General features: G+C 42.2%; 1 protein-coding gene across 2 annotated transcripts in view; it reads right to left on the bottom strand.

The window, feature by feature from the left end:
* Positions 1-14,942, bottom strand: part of Rasgrp3 (RAS guanyl releasing protein 3) — a 92,799-nt gene that overhangs the window by 14,378 nt on the left and 63,479 nt on the right. For both annotated transcript variants that reach the window (XM_021217702.2, XM_029531475.1), the window contains exons 7-11: positions 13,816-13,989; positions 13,297-13,413; positions 10,663-10,938; positions 4,190-4,267; positions 1,920-2,036 (exon numbers count right to left, since the gene is read on the bottom strand). In XM_021217702.2, the coding sequence (XP_021073361.1) occupies positions 1,920-2,036; positions 4,190-4,267; positions 10,663-10,938; positions 13,297-13,413; positions 13,816-13,989 (762 nt within the window). The remainder of the gene's footprint in view (positions 1-1,919; positions 2,037-4,189; positions 4,268-10,662; positions 10,939-13,296; positions 13,414-13,815; positions 13,990-14,942) is intronic.

Raw genomic sequence — 14,942 nt, 5'->3', positions numbered from 1 at the left:
AAGGAAAGGAAAGGAAAGGAAAGGAAAGGAAAGGAAAGGAAAGGAAAGGAAAGGAAAGGAAAGGAAAGGAAAGGAAAGGAAAGGAAAGGAGGGAGGAGAGGGAGAGAAGGAGGGGAGGGGAGAGGGAAGGAGCAAGCTGTCTACTTCTGTTTTCAGGAATCAGAGCATCCTGGTGTGCAAAGCCCTCCTGGTATCCTTTTGAAGCCACCCTCTCCACTCCTCAACTCTGTTCATCTTTGCCCTGGGCCATATTGTGTTCTCAGCCCTTTCCCTCAGCAACAGTTTTCCCCCCATCACCTTTGTGGTTGTTCCCTCCCTATCACCTTTGTGGTTGTTCCCCCCCCCCCATCACCTTTGTGGTTGTTCCCTCCCTATCACCTTTGTGGTTGTTCCCTCCCTATCACCTTTGTGGTTGCTGTTGGCTGGCTTGGGTTTTCTCTTGGCTTGTTTGCCTGATGTTTATTTTATTTTTAAAACTGTATGCATGCCTGTGTGTATGTGTTCATGTACAGGCATTCAGGTGCCCACAAAATCCAGAGTGGGCTTGGGTCCCCTTACTGGAGTTACAGTTGGGTTGTTAGTCAGCCAATGTGGGTGCCAGGAATCAAAGTCAGGCCCTGCAGAAGATCGGGGAGTCCTTTTATCTTCAGCAGTCTTCCCAACACGCGGCTTACTTATTTTTGAGAGAGGGTCCTGTTGTGTAGCTCTGGCTGACTCAAACTCTCCTGCCTCATGTTCCCTCACTGGCATGACAGCTGAGCATTAGTACATGGGCCTTCCATGCTATGCCTTCTAGTGATTTCTTACGGTCTCACACATACACCACAAACGTCTCTCAACTATTACAAAATCCCTGGGCTTCCCAAGACAAAGAACATTCTGTGTTCTTAAAAATCCTTTTCCAGCAAAAAGCACTATCTATCTCATAGATATTCTGTCTCACACATTCAACCTTATTGTAATCTACACTGAAGCAGTCCATGAAAGCAGGGGTTTAATCAGGCCTTGATCACAATTTCCAGTGAGGGAGCCATTTCCACTTCTACTCTTCTGTGGGCCTCCCTGCCCTCCAATCTTTTCAGGCAGGGTCTCAACATCCTGCCTGAAGCCTCCTAAGGCTTGGGATTACACGGGTGCACCACCATACCCAAGTCTGTTTTGTTTCCATCAGGGAGGACCCTGAAAGTGCCTTGACTTAGACTGAATGATTTTTCAGACATCAGTGGTGTTGTGTGGCTGTGTCATAAAACCCTTATAATACACAGCAGGTAAAGCAAAAATAATTTAGGGGATGTTTCCCTGCTTGGATGTGAGCACCTTTTCTGCAGTGGGTTTTCATAAGAAATTCTTATGGTTAAATCCTCAAGTAATTCTTACTCTCAAAGTCCTTCAAGTTGACGGCAGTGACAGAGGTGGTAAATGCTCAAGAGGGGAACTGGAAGGAGCTGAGAACAGTTGGGTAAATAAGAAGACACAGTCAAGAGAGAGAAAGGTCTTTTCTGGTAAATTCTTCTCTTGGGGCTGAACCAGGAAGCAAGGAGTGTCAATTGTTCATCAATCGATGTTCAAGCTCAATTGATTCTATTTCGCCAAGATCTGTTTTCCATGGATGGCATCTGATTTCTGAACAATAATAGAATATTAAGAAAGAAAAAGGATTGGGCTAGAGAGATGGCTTTGATGTTAAGGGCACTGACTGTTCTTCCAGAGGTCCTGAGTTCAATTTTTAGCAACCACATGGTGGCTCATAACCGTCTGTAATGGGATCTGATGCCCTCTTCTGGTGTGTCTAAAGACAACTACAGTGTGTTCATATGCATAAAATAAATCCTTAAAAAAATAAAATAAAAAAAGAAATTACAAACAAAGAAAAAAGGTGTTTTCTAGAGCTCTCTGGTAATTATCATTCAATTACTTACCTCAACCAACTTCCTTATGTGTTTGTTGATGATTGTGGGGTCTGGCTTTGGCACCACTTCTGAAGCCCACTCCAGGGGTACTACAGGCTTATTAGGTGTCGTTGGGGAGGTTGGCTGCTAAAAGAACAAATACACAGCTTTAAATATTAGCTGGACCTTGATCCACCAAGAGAGAAAATTTACTATATGAACATCTGTAAAGACTTAAGTGGCTTTTGTTGTTGTTGTTGTTTTACTCAAGATAGAGTCTCACTGTGTCTCCCCAGTAGGTGTGAAACAACATAGACCAGGACGAACAGTCTTGAACTTGAACAAATTCTCTTGCCTCTGCCCCATGAGGCCACCATACCCAGTTTTACATTGTTGTTTATAAACCAACATCTTTTGCTAATAGAATCTAATCAGTAACTAAAACCATGTTTCACTTTAGTCTGGACTTTTTGAGACAAAGTCCCTTGCTATGTGTCTCTGGTGCATATAATTCCATTGTCTTAGCCTCTGAGTATGAGTCTTCTAGATGTGTGCCAGCACACATGGCTAAGGACATACTTTAATAGTGCACTTCGTTCAGTAGAAGCCTACATTCTATTTTAAATAGGTATAAAAGTGTGTACTCCTGGACCACACAAATAGCCCATTCAAATTCTCTAACTTTAGAAATCACTAAATCATTCCTAAAGATTTACCTCATATTGCACCATGGACTTTTACACACACACACACACACACACACACACACACACACACACACAGACGATTATAGTTATCAAGTTATTGGCTTTGGTGGCATATACCTGAAGTTCCAGCATGTAGAAGACTGAGGCAAACCAGGAGTTTGAGGCAAGCCTGGGGTTTATACCAAGACCCTGTCTCAAAACTAAAAGTTATCTAATTTTATCTATTTTTTCAAATGGTTTTCATGTTAAATCTGCATTCAATGTATACAACAACTAGTAACCAACATGTGGCCAAGTTTCTGTCCTCTCTCCCCATCCTTTGTTTAATGTGCTAATCACTGCAGACTATTCTGTGAATACTCGGGTCTCTGTCCTCTCTGGAGCTACTGACTTCTCCACAGGCTTTCCTAGTAGAGTTGTCTACATGGGGAATGTGGTGGCAATGGTGCATATTGCACACAGGAGATACAATCCAATTTCGACCCAGCTAAGGCCACTGTGTGGTTTGTGTACTTTCCTCTCCGAGACTCTCATGTGGTGGTGGTGTTTTCACTGGTCTACAGAGGCAAACCTGCTCTTATTTAATATTTAATATGAGGCTCTTTATTTAATATGAACTGGGGATAAATTTCTTTCAAGAGAAACTGAGGAGGACCCATAACACACTTTAACCTCCAGCAAAGTTGTGGTAGGTGCTACTGGTGGGTTACTAGCAAAACCAACAACTTTACACCATCTAGATAGAGCCATACATACCCAGTTTACATCCTGCTCTTCACACACCATGACTCTGTGTGCATAAATGTGTGCACACATATGTGTGCACGTGTGTATTGCATGTGTATGTGAACTCTCGAGGTCAACGTTAGGTGTTGCCTTCAATCACTCTCAGTCACATAATTTTTGAGACAGATTAAAAATTTGTTGAACTACGTTCACGGGGAATGAGGGCGTTTTTTTGTCCTGCTCCTGTTGATATTTTTCTTCAGTTGGTTTATTTCTTTCATTTTTTTATTTGTGTATATGAGTATTTGGACCTGCATGCATGAATGTGCCCCCTTGTGTGGAGATCAGAAGAAGGCACCCAAACCTCTAGGACTGCAGTTCCAGGTGGTTGTGAGCCACCATGGGGGTGCTGGGAACTGAACCTGGTCTTCTGCAAGATCATCAAATGCTCTTAACCACGGAACCATGTCTAGACCCTGTTTGTTTATAACAAAGCCCAGAAGGGTATAAGGGATCTGGACAGAAACCCTACCTAAGACAGCATCTTAAACAGTGAGACATTGTTTTTTCTTTTCTCTTTTTTATTCTCTCTCTCTCTCTCTCTCTCTCTCTCTCTCTCTCCTCTCTCTCCCTCTCCCCCTTTGTATAGATGAACTCTTAGACACAAAAGAGAAAAGATCAATAATTCTTCTTCCTCCTTAACACATGATGTGAAGAAATAATGCCTTTGGGGATAAGTTTGCCCATTGGTCAAAAGGAAAGAATACAGATCTTTTCAGAGTTCTTCATTCTTTAGAACACAAAACACCATCAAAATGGTCAATGACAAACAGAGGAGTTTAGCACCGAGACAAAAACAATACATACCGATTTGGAATTTCTAGGCTCCAACACCAGTGACAGTTTATAAATATCATCTTCCGTGTGGTAGAGGTCCAGAGAGAGCTATGACAAAACCAGAAGACACGGCTGAGTATGTTGGACTTCATTTCTTTATGTACTTTAATGGAACATTTTCAAATTGAACATTAGAAGTCTCATGCCTCGTAACCTGGATGGATATAAAGGCATAAAAAGATGCGAAGGCATGCAGAGATGAGAAATAAAAGTTTGAAAAGAACAAGTTTATTCTGGTGAGGTCATGAGCATCAGGAAAAAATGCAATGGACTCTGGTCCCTTGCAGTGTTGGCTGGACCACTTTTATATTCTCAGGTGTGAGAGAGAGAGAGAGAGAGAGAGAGAGAGAGAGAGAGAGAGAGAGAATGGATTCTAGATTTTTATAGTCTGGATGCTGGACAGGTGCATAGTACAAGACCTGATTAAAGATCCATAGAAATAAAGACTAAACTAGTCCAGATCCTATTGTTTTCAGAACATCGTGCAAAGTCTTGGTGATAACCAAGTGCAAAGAGTAGCCTTTTGCCCTCAAAAGTCTGGCAGTTAACTCGAAGAAACAGAATTCAAGCAAACAACCACAGAACACATTGGGTTCACATCCATGCCTGTTATGTATGAAGTGAGCCACCTCTCTCCAAGTGTTACAGGGATTATTCTGGGAAAGAGGAGAGCGAATGCAAAGGCTGGATGGAGCCACTGTTCCAACCTAAATTTGACACTGGTGAACTCTGGAGTGTTGAACAAGTTCTATGTGCTCTAGCACTTCAATTCTCCATCTGCAAAGTGCGAATAACTATACAAGTCTCCAACAAACCAGACTTCAGTGAGGACCAAATGAAAGAATACATTCAAACCGCTTCACAAGGATTCAGCAGATCAGACTGTCCCGTGGACTGCTATATGATATTGTTATCGGTGTATGTGCATTTATTGCTATTATCATTACACACAGGGAACTCCAGAGACCCAGTGATCAGGACAGACTCAAGAGGGAGTGTGAACGTGAAGGAATGAAAAGAAGAGAAGGTTGACTTTGTTACCTGAACTTCTTTCCTAAGAAGAGTAAAGTCGGCATTCCTATAAAATGGTCCCCAAATCTTCCTAGGTCTTGAAAATCCTGCTTGCTAAGAATGGACTCTGTGGTTTTTACCTTTCTCCAAAGATTAGTCACACTTGTCACAGACAAAGGCCTCTAGGAACCAGGAAGTTATTCAAAAGAGTGAAATAGGATGCACAAAAAGGATATTTGATGGACACACTGGGACCTGTGATGGTTAATATTACATCCATTCTTTAGGACCTAAGATCGCCAGAGAGAAGTAGGCAGGTAGTGGGCAGGACATCTGTCCTTTTTGTCTCAGTTGCAGTCTGAGGCCTTGCGTGGAGCAGTTTCCATAAAGAGCGAGAGAATGCTAAATGCAGTCTTCCTTTCAAATTCCTTGTTATCAGCCCCTGCTCGGATTGGCTAGCAGGTTCCCTTCCTCCTGACTTGCCTCTGAGGCCTGTGAGGTCCAAGTCCCAGGATGACTGGTACAAGCTTCCTCAGATGGAGTAAGAGCAACTCCAGGACGTTCAACCAGAAATGCCCACAAACCCTTACGAAATCCATGAGATGTTCCTGCAAGTGTCCTTGTTGGGTATTTTCCCAACACAGATGTGCAAAGACTGATGCATAATTTGGTCTTCTCCAAATGTCTTCTTTCTACTTATCAATACTGTGATCCTGAGCAAGTGATTAAGCTTCTTGATTTCTTACTGATCAGCAATAGCTTTCCACCCATGACCTTGGTGAAGAGTTAGGTGAGCTAATGCATATTCATCCCACTGGCTTTGCTTAGAAGCTCACAGATGCAGGCTTGGCACCTAGACAATGAGGCAGCCACATGTAACGGTGCTTATCTGTGAACAGAAAACTGTCCCCAGGGCCACTGATACCATTTCTGCCCTGCTCCCTCAACCGTTTCCTCTCTCAGATCTTGGAGGGGACCGAAGGATTTTTCCCTGCCTACCTTCTAATTTTAAGTAATATGACCAAATTTGTCTAACATATTTTGCTCCTGATGGTTTTGGGCAATTTTCTGATCCATTATCTGTCACATTTACCCTTCAATCCTGTCAGCACAGGTGGCTCCAGAGTTAGATTTTATATTAAGATTTGCTTATTATGAAATAAAACACATTTGATCATATTTACACTCATCAGTTTAGCAAATCGTCCTCTCCTTTTTTTTCTCTTCCTCCTCCTCCTTCCTCCTCCTTCCTCCTCCTTCTCTCTCTTCTCTTCATTTTCTTTTCTTTCTAAAACAAGTCTGTAAAAACATAGGGGCTTTCCAGCTATTTGCATGTGCTCAAAATGATAAATGTAACTGATGGGGCTAAAAATACCATGAAAAGAGTTTGTCTGTTTCATATATCATGAAACTGAGGCATCGGCCTTGAGAATGCCTCATTGTATGAACTGGAGCCGCAAGGTGAGAGGCCATCTCCAGATCCACCCTGAAAGGGAGAAGAGTCTAAATCTCTACAGAGTGATGATGTGTTTCCTGCTTTTCACCTAACTCATGCTGTTAGGGACAAAGGACACGGTGCCGAGAAGGACAGGATCTTTTCCTCATAAATTTTATTCTCTAAATAAATAATGGAAAGAGTTGGAGAAAAATATTATTTAATTTTGCACTGACACAAAATAAATTATATGTTATTAATATGCCCAGAGCAGAGAGCAGATGTGCACCCAACGTCAACCGTTACTATTTATTTACATCTTAAAAGTCCTTCAGAGGTCCATATGTTAAAAGCTTGTTCAGTGGCTCAGTACTATTGTGATGTAGTAGGGCATTAAGAGGTGAAGCCAGGTGAGAAGTCTTTAAATCATGAGAGCATGCCTCCAGGGGGATTGTGGGAGCTCAGCCACATCCTCTTCACTTTCCACTCCCCAGCCATGAGATGAGTGATCTTGTTTTGCCACATGTTGCCCCACTGCTGTGCAGCCTTACCCCAGGACCAAGGTGACGAAGCCAACTGTTAACAGGCAGAGCCCAAATAAACCTTTTCTTTCAATAAATTGATTTATACTGGGTATTTGTTATAGTGACAAATGCTGACTAATTTCTTACCCAAAGGAGAGAGTTCCCCAACCTTGTATCAAGAAGTTTGTCATTTTTAAACTTTGGGGACATCCCCCAGGATTTATTACAGGGCCTATGTGAGCATTTACCAGGGAGATGGATGGGGAAGGTGCCATGAGAACTAGTGGTCATGGAAAGTTCCAGTATTGGCAGACAGCCTGATGCACAGAATAGGAGTTTAATGATTGTTCATTAACTTGAGTTTTCTCACTTTCTATTTTTTAACGTGTTAAAGCATATTTGGGTCACTAAAGAACACAGCCACTTCAGGCAAAAATTTGACCTGGGCAAAAGGAATTCACCCCTCAAATGCTATGCTTGTGGACACATTCTCATGCCTCAGACAGCTGCAGTCACATGGTTCTTAACTCAAACATGTATGTGCTTCATAGAGTGGACACTAGACTCCAGTGGACACATAAGCTTCCTCAGGGCTCATGGTGAGGACATGACCTTCCACATGACATCAGAAAAAAAAAATTAATGTGCCTTTGCGTGTAATGAACATTCTCCTTGATTGTGGGGAGAGAAGGATGACCTTAAATGTACGAAGAAACTGGCTTAGGTGTCGTGACTGCTCTGCAGGTCTGTGTTGTCCAGGGGAGTCAGTGGGCCATGGCCGACTCCACAAAACTGTTTCCTTATTTTCATGGCTGTGCCATTCTGTATTCCTAGAGTCGTAGAACTGTAGAGCTCATGAATGATCACAGAAGCATGATGAAAAAGCTATAGTTAAGACTGATCAGCACAGGTTCAAAGCAGAGGTCAATCTTACCTAGGATTTTCACTATCACTCTGGGCTATGCAGGCTTAAATATGATGCTAAGTAGCTTCGACATTGTCCCTCTGTGCTCTTAAAATAAAAGAGAGGTGGGCACACTCTGGCATTATTCTTTTCATTTGTTTTTTTCCTAACCAAAAAGGATTGCTTCTTAGCTTTTATTTTATTTTATTTTTTATTTTTTATTTCTTGGCTTTTCGAGACAGGGTTTCTCTGTATAGCCCTGGCTGTCCTGGAACTCACTCTGTAGACCAGGCTGCCCTCGAACTCAGAAATCCGCCTGCCTCTGCCTCCCGAGTGCTGGGATTAAAGGTGTGTGCCACCACGCCCAGCCTAGCTTTTATTTTTTAAATTCAAGTTTCCATTTATACCATTGAACTTTCATTAAAAAATTTTTTTTCAGAACTTTTCTAAACATCTTCTTGATAATGTGGCTTGGTGCATTTAGGTTTTGTGATTGTTTGTTTGTTTGGGGACTGAGCCAGGGTCTTGGGCATGCTGGCAAGAATTATACCATGGAGAGACTTTTCCCTTGCTTGATGCACTTAAAACTCAAACTTAATTTCCCTACTTTATTATTGTCTTTAAGGTGTTGGAGACATTGCCCAAATGTAGGCACCTGTGTTATAACATTATACTCGCCTGGCGTGGTGGCACACGCACATTATACTCATGGTAAAAAGTGCAGTCTGGAGGCAGACAGTTGAAACCGAGGACCACACTGGCCCTTCTCTTCAGATATCATCTGTCTGTCCTGTGGTTTGTTGTCTGATTGTGGCTACAGACCCTGGGCACTGATTCATGGAAACAGATTTACATGGCAAATGATTAATCAACGCAGGTGCTTGAGTTATTGTGAGGTGGTTCCCCAATGGAGGACATCTTTGTGTTCACTGTTGAATCACACAAACCCAAGACATCTGTGTGTTGACCACTTCAACTTCACACTAAGAGTACAGTTCATATTACCATTCTACTTTGGGGTGTGTCCTTTAGTAACAGTTCATGGGTGACGTCTGGGAGCCAGGCTCCTACTCCAACGCAGCCCGTCCTAGGTGATTTAGGCTGCCGGAGCTTAAGAAGAGTCGTCGCTTTCATTTTCTATGGACATCAAAAGAAAACATCGGCTCATCAATGGCAGCCGAGTTTCAGATGCTGCGCTGTTATGAAGTCAAAGAGGGAAGTTGTACCTTCGCTTGTTTAAGCAAGGATAAGAGAATTTGTTTATGTTTCTCCCTCCTCAAAAAAGCAGGCTACAGTAGAAGATGTCATCTTTTATACACCTGTTGTGTCTAAACACTAGACCTGAAGACCATTCAAACAATCTGTTACAAGTGCCCAAGTAAATAAATAGAGTGGCAGTTGACAAAAGGGTGTCAGACCTTTTCCTCTGACGCTCACCACTCCTAAGCACAGGATTCACTCTGACTCCTGAACTCTTAGTTGTGCCAGGTACGGTGGAAGGTGCTGGGCACGTGCTAACTAAAGCACACGAACAGAAAAACTAGTTAGTCTAAGGCAGAGCAATGCCTCGGGCAGTTAAGGCAAGTGCAAAGCCCAGGGTAAAACACAACAGAGCCGCTCCTGTTTTGGGAGAGAACAAAGAACTGGAGAGATGTTTTCAAAAAGCAGCACATGGTGGCCCAAGGCTAGAATCCTAGCACTTGGGAGATTGAGGTCAAGGGGCCACAAGTTCAAGACTAGCCTGAGCTAAACAAGACCCAGTCTAAAACAAACAACAACAACAAAATGAAAACAAGAGAAAAGTGAACAAAAACAAAAAAGCAAGAAGTCAGCAAGACGACTTCCAGCAGGAAAAGGAACTCCTTCCACAAACACACACCAGCCTGTTTTTGCCTTGAATCTGTCTACAGGTAGGGAGAGAAAACAAACTCGTGAAGTTGTCCTTTGACCTGCACATGATTGCTGTGCTGTGCTCAAGTCTCTCTCTCTCCCCCCTTCCCCTCTCCCCTCTTTTTCTCCCTCCCCACCTCTCTCTCTCCACTTTCTCTCTCTCTCTCTCTCTCTCTCTCTCTCTCTCTCTCTCTCCCTCTCCCCTCTCCCTCTCCCTCTCCCTCTCTCTCTTCCTCACTCTACCATGCACACACATAAATATAATACGAAATAAAGAGTTTTAAATTAAGAATACAGACAGAGTCTTTGAATTCTCAATCAAAATAGAAGCAGAGGACTTGAGGATATAAGGAAGGAGCCGATTAGTTGGCCAAGTATGCTGAAGGAGCATGAAGGGCTAAAGTGGCTCTTAGGGAAGAGGTTCATAGGCACAGAGTCTAGGCTCCTCCCAAAGAAGGAAAATGGATTTGCCAAGAGGCTACAGTCTCAAGCCATGCTCCTTGTGGGTGTAAGTTTCCGTTTTCCTCATCCTTTGAGACCAGGTTCCTTAGGACTAGACTCCAGGGACTGACCTCAAATTGTTCTCCCTCTAAAGTGAATTGGTACAACATATCTTCCTATGACACTGGAAATTAAGATACAAAGTGCAAACAGCACACTATGGTCCCCTGGGACTCACTGTGAGTAGGTTGATCAAATCCATGTTAGGTTCCAAGTGGTGGGAGGCATTCTGCAGGGACACCAGTTCACTCAGGGTGACAGAAAGCTGGTGCATTTTCACAACGTTCACTTTGTTCTCCTCCATCCAGTCTGGGAAAATGACATGGACCGCTATCAAGTCTTTCAAGTGCACGCCAAGGATGGGGATTTTGAAGCCATCACAGTCGGCAAAGGCCTTGCGGTAATTGCAGTAATTGCCATTGGAGGAGACCAACTCCGTCATTTCGTTCCAGTTCTGGGAAGAGATGGAAAAGTAGAAAGATCTTTCAAGCAGCGACCTTCTCCCCTGTCCTCTCCCAGATTCTGGAATATGTGGTTTGGAATTCCTCAGCTATGTGGAGGAGTATTAGCTGTACCAATGTTGATGCAGGAAACTATCACCCAAGAGGAAAAAAAAAATTCAGAAAAATGCACTGGGCCTGGCTCTCACTGGCACAGCCTGCTCCACTTTGCAACCACACAGGGCTATCTTACATTTCTGCGTACCTATGAGCTGCTCAATGGCGGCACCTGTGCCTAGGATTCTGAGAGTCATGAGAAATCACAGTTCACAAAGGCAAGCGCGTAGCATTTTACACTACCATCGTGGTTCCAAGAAAGTTACACTGCAAGTGTCACTTGGAGGTTACTCTGAGACAGTGCAAGGTAGGAAAAGCTGCACTAAGCTGGAGATTTAGAATTCCTACTAACTGAAAGGGTGTGTGTGTGTGTGTGTGTGTGTGTGTGTGTGTGTGTGTGTGTTATTACTTTATGTAGATGAGTGCTCTGTCTGCAAGTGAGTGTGTGCAGCACATGCCTGCCTGGTCTAGTGCCTGGGGATATTGGAGGAGGCTGTTAGATTCTGGGTCCTTGAGCTACAGACAGTTGTGAGCCACCATTCAGTTACTAGGAATCAAATCTACATCCTCTGGCAGATCAACAAGAGCTCTTAACAGCTGAGCCATTTCTCCATCCCTCAAATACATAATTTATAGAGATATAGTATAACCCCAAGCTTTTTTTTTCTGTACAACTTAAGTATTCTTTTTGCCTTTTATTTGAAATGTAGTACAAAACTTAAGAAAAAAATAAAACCCACAGTGAGTCCCATTATACTTGAGGTGAGGGTAGAGCCTGAGGCCAAATAATGGTACTTATCTGGCTTATTTGCTTGTGTTTGTGCAGATAACCTTGGCTGGTTAGTGGATAACAGCTAGACTTTCTAATAAATTGCACCCATCATCTTCCCTTTCTAATAACATCTCACATGACCCGTGAGCTGTTTCTACCTCCAGCACCTAGGATGGGCTCTGCAGTAAGCTTAAGGGAATTCCACCTGTTTTGTTCATAAACAGTTCAGGAACAGAGAGGGTGAAGCCAATCAGTACACTATGTTTCTTGGACAGCTGCTATTGATCCAGGATGGCCGTCATATGACTTGAGATGGCCAAAAACGTATAGAAAGCGGGTCTCTAATTAATGAGGGCAGAGAGAAAGTGAGAAGTCTGTCAAGGAGAGTAGTTTTTGTCCGGTTGCTCCCCAAAGCCCAATCAGGAGGGAAGGCAGGCCAATAACAGCAAGAAGGCAAACAAACGAAAACTAAAAACGGAACAGAAGTAGCTACACATCCCTGATATTCAGAAAGCAAAGCTACTGAGCCAAGCTCTGGAATGGTCACTCCTGGAGACCGCCTGCCACTGGACTGCCATGGTCCTCAGACAATACACCGCTTTATTATTTAACCAAATTGAGATTGTTGTTTTTTTTTTCAGGTTAAAGCAGTACACACCCTACTCCTACAACTGCCAAGTATTAGTATAAGGGAAAAGGTTCCTTTCTGCACAGTAAGTAAAATGATTGTTTGATTTGGTCTACAAACTAATATTGTAGAGAAAATCTACTATTTTACTAATACCAGTGACCTGTATTTTAAAGGTGCATGCTTTTGTTTGTGGGAACTCAGTTATGAGTCTGAATATTCCTATATAAGAGCTCCCACTCTCCCTTCCTTTGCATCTCCCATGTGCCACAATGTTGCAACTAGAGTAGGCATCTGTGAATTCATATCAGAAGCTTGGAGTATTTATTTTACCCATTTGGTATCTTCTACATTTATTGGACTGCCGATCATATAGTAAGCACCACATAACTATTTGGTGACATTTATAATATAGTCATCTTTGGCTAGGACATTATCTATCTATCTATCTATCTATCTATCTATCTATCTATCTATCAGGGAGGACAAGTACATGGCTTAGCATACATACACCAATCAGAGGATAACTGTTGGGAATAAGTTCTTTCCTTCCACAATGTGGGTTCCAGGGATCAAACGGTCACCAGATTGATGACAAGCATCCTCACCTACTGAGCCATCTCACCAGCCTGGCCAGAACATTCTATAGTGACCCGTATCACCAGCAGCAACCTGGTTTGATGGGTAGGCTTGGACAATGGGGTTATTTCCTTTCTATTTTGTACCTGATATATAACGACATTGGTTTAAGATAAAAAAAAAAAATACTACCCTCCTATATAATATATGCCAGGACCAGAGCACATCTCAGCAATCTATAATGCCTCCTTAGAGTTCAGATAAAACCCATGGTACCTTTGTAACTTCGGAAGAGAGGTGAGAATGAGTGTCTTTGAGTCGGGAAATGGAGCTGTGACTAAGGCCGCCAACCACTGCCATCAACGTGTTAAAATTTTTTAGTTGAAGGAGTTTCTACAAAAACAGACAAACAAACACCGTTAACACTAACACATGGTAAGGATTTTGAAAAATTAGTTTGGATTTTCCAAGTTGCAGGTGAATATGAGCACAATTTTAATAACAAGAATTTAGGGAGAAAACATACATCAGTTTACGATGAAATAAAAGTTGAATTCGCTGAAAATACAATGCTAGTCATTTCACATTAGCACAATTAAGTGCTTCTAAGCATTGCCTTTTAAAAGTAACCTTGCTATGTGAGAGGAATATAGTTTATTTATTATATATCTACGCACAGTTTAATAGTCCAGTGCTGTTTTATTGTTAACACCAATTTCCTCAATGACTTTTCTCAGTACAATTAATGAATATACAGAATCCCCAAACCCGAATCTGATTATGATGAGGGCAAACCTGTGCTACGTTGATGAACTTTGTGATGACTTCTGCCCTTTGTTGAGCACTTGGTTTGCTAAGAACCATCAACTGGACCCACTTAGAGATCCCATTAAATAAAGCAATAGATCTCTCCAATGTCGGGTTATTCTCCAGACAGCCATGGATGACGTAGCTCTGATAATCTGTGAACTTGGCAAAAGAAGAATAAGAAATTCTGAGCTACAATGGAGCTTTCACAAAATTAGATGTTACACAGTTGAGTAAAAGCAGTGAGCTAGCCTTTTATAGCAATGTGGTGGTTTCTTCCATTTTGCATTTATAAAGGTTTCTTTCAAGTTCTTTGCCTATGTGCCTCTAATGGGCTATCTTGCTACATTTCAAAATTCAGATACAAACTCAAAAATCACAGTGCTTTAGAGGAGGGGGAAGAAGGGGAGAAATTCAAAGTTATATTGCAGAGAATTCCAAGCTTACTGAATCCTAAAAGCCATGTAGGCCATTATCCTGGGAAAATTAATGTATCAGACAGGGTTAGTATTTCCTACAAAAGAACTACGGTTCTACCAGTGACCAAAGAACAAGCACATTTAAGATACAATGGCACACTAAGAACAGGAAATGGATGGAATATAATACTCTTAACAAACAATGAGTTTCTAGTATTTCAAGGGGAAAGGGAGATAGGAAAAAATAAAATAAGGTTGCTTAGAAAGAAAGAAAGAAAGAAAGAAAGAAAGAAAGAAAGAAAGAAAGAAAGAAAGAAAGAAAGAAATCCATGTTCTAGTAATAAATCGTCTTGCTTCCGAGCAGTGCTTTGATTTACGTCAGGGTCCTTAGGAAAGGATGATTTCATCCAAGTTCACGAGGTACATCAACGTAACTGGCTGTTGGAGACACTATAAAGAAGTAGATCATGACAAAGGGTGGCTTGAAGAGACTGTGGCTGAGGAAGGAAGGTGAGCAGAAGGGAAAAGGAACATAGAAAGGGAATGAGGGTCCTTCAGGGTGCGTAGGGAAGAAAGTCTAAGTCAGGTCTCTAAAGAGACCATCTAGTGTTGAGATCTCCTCAAAGCCTACAACTCGTAATTCGCAACCTATTTTCATAGTTAGGCATTGTATAGATACCAAAATAAGTTAACTTA

Source organism: Mus pahari, chromosome 18, assembly GCF_900095145.1.
Source record: "Mus pahari chromosome 18, PAHARI_EIJ_v1.1, whole genome shotgun sequence".
NCBI lineage: Eukaryota > Metazoa > Chordata > Mammalia > Rodentia > Muridae > Mus > Mus pahari.
Note: the sequence above shows the minus strand (reverse complement) of the source record. Positions and strands in the feature narration are given on the sequence as shown.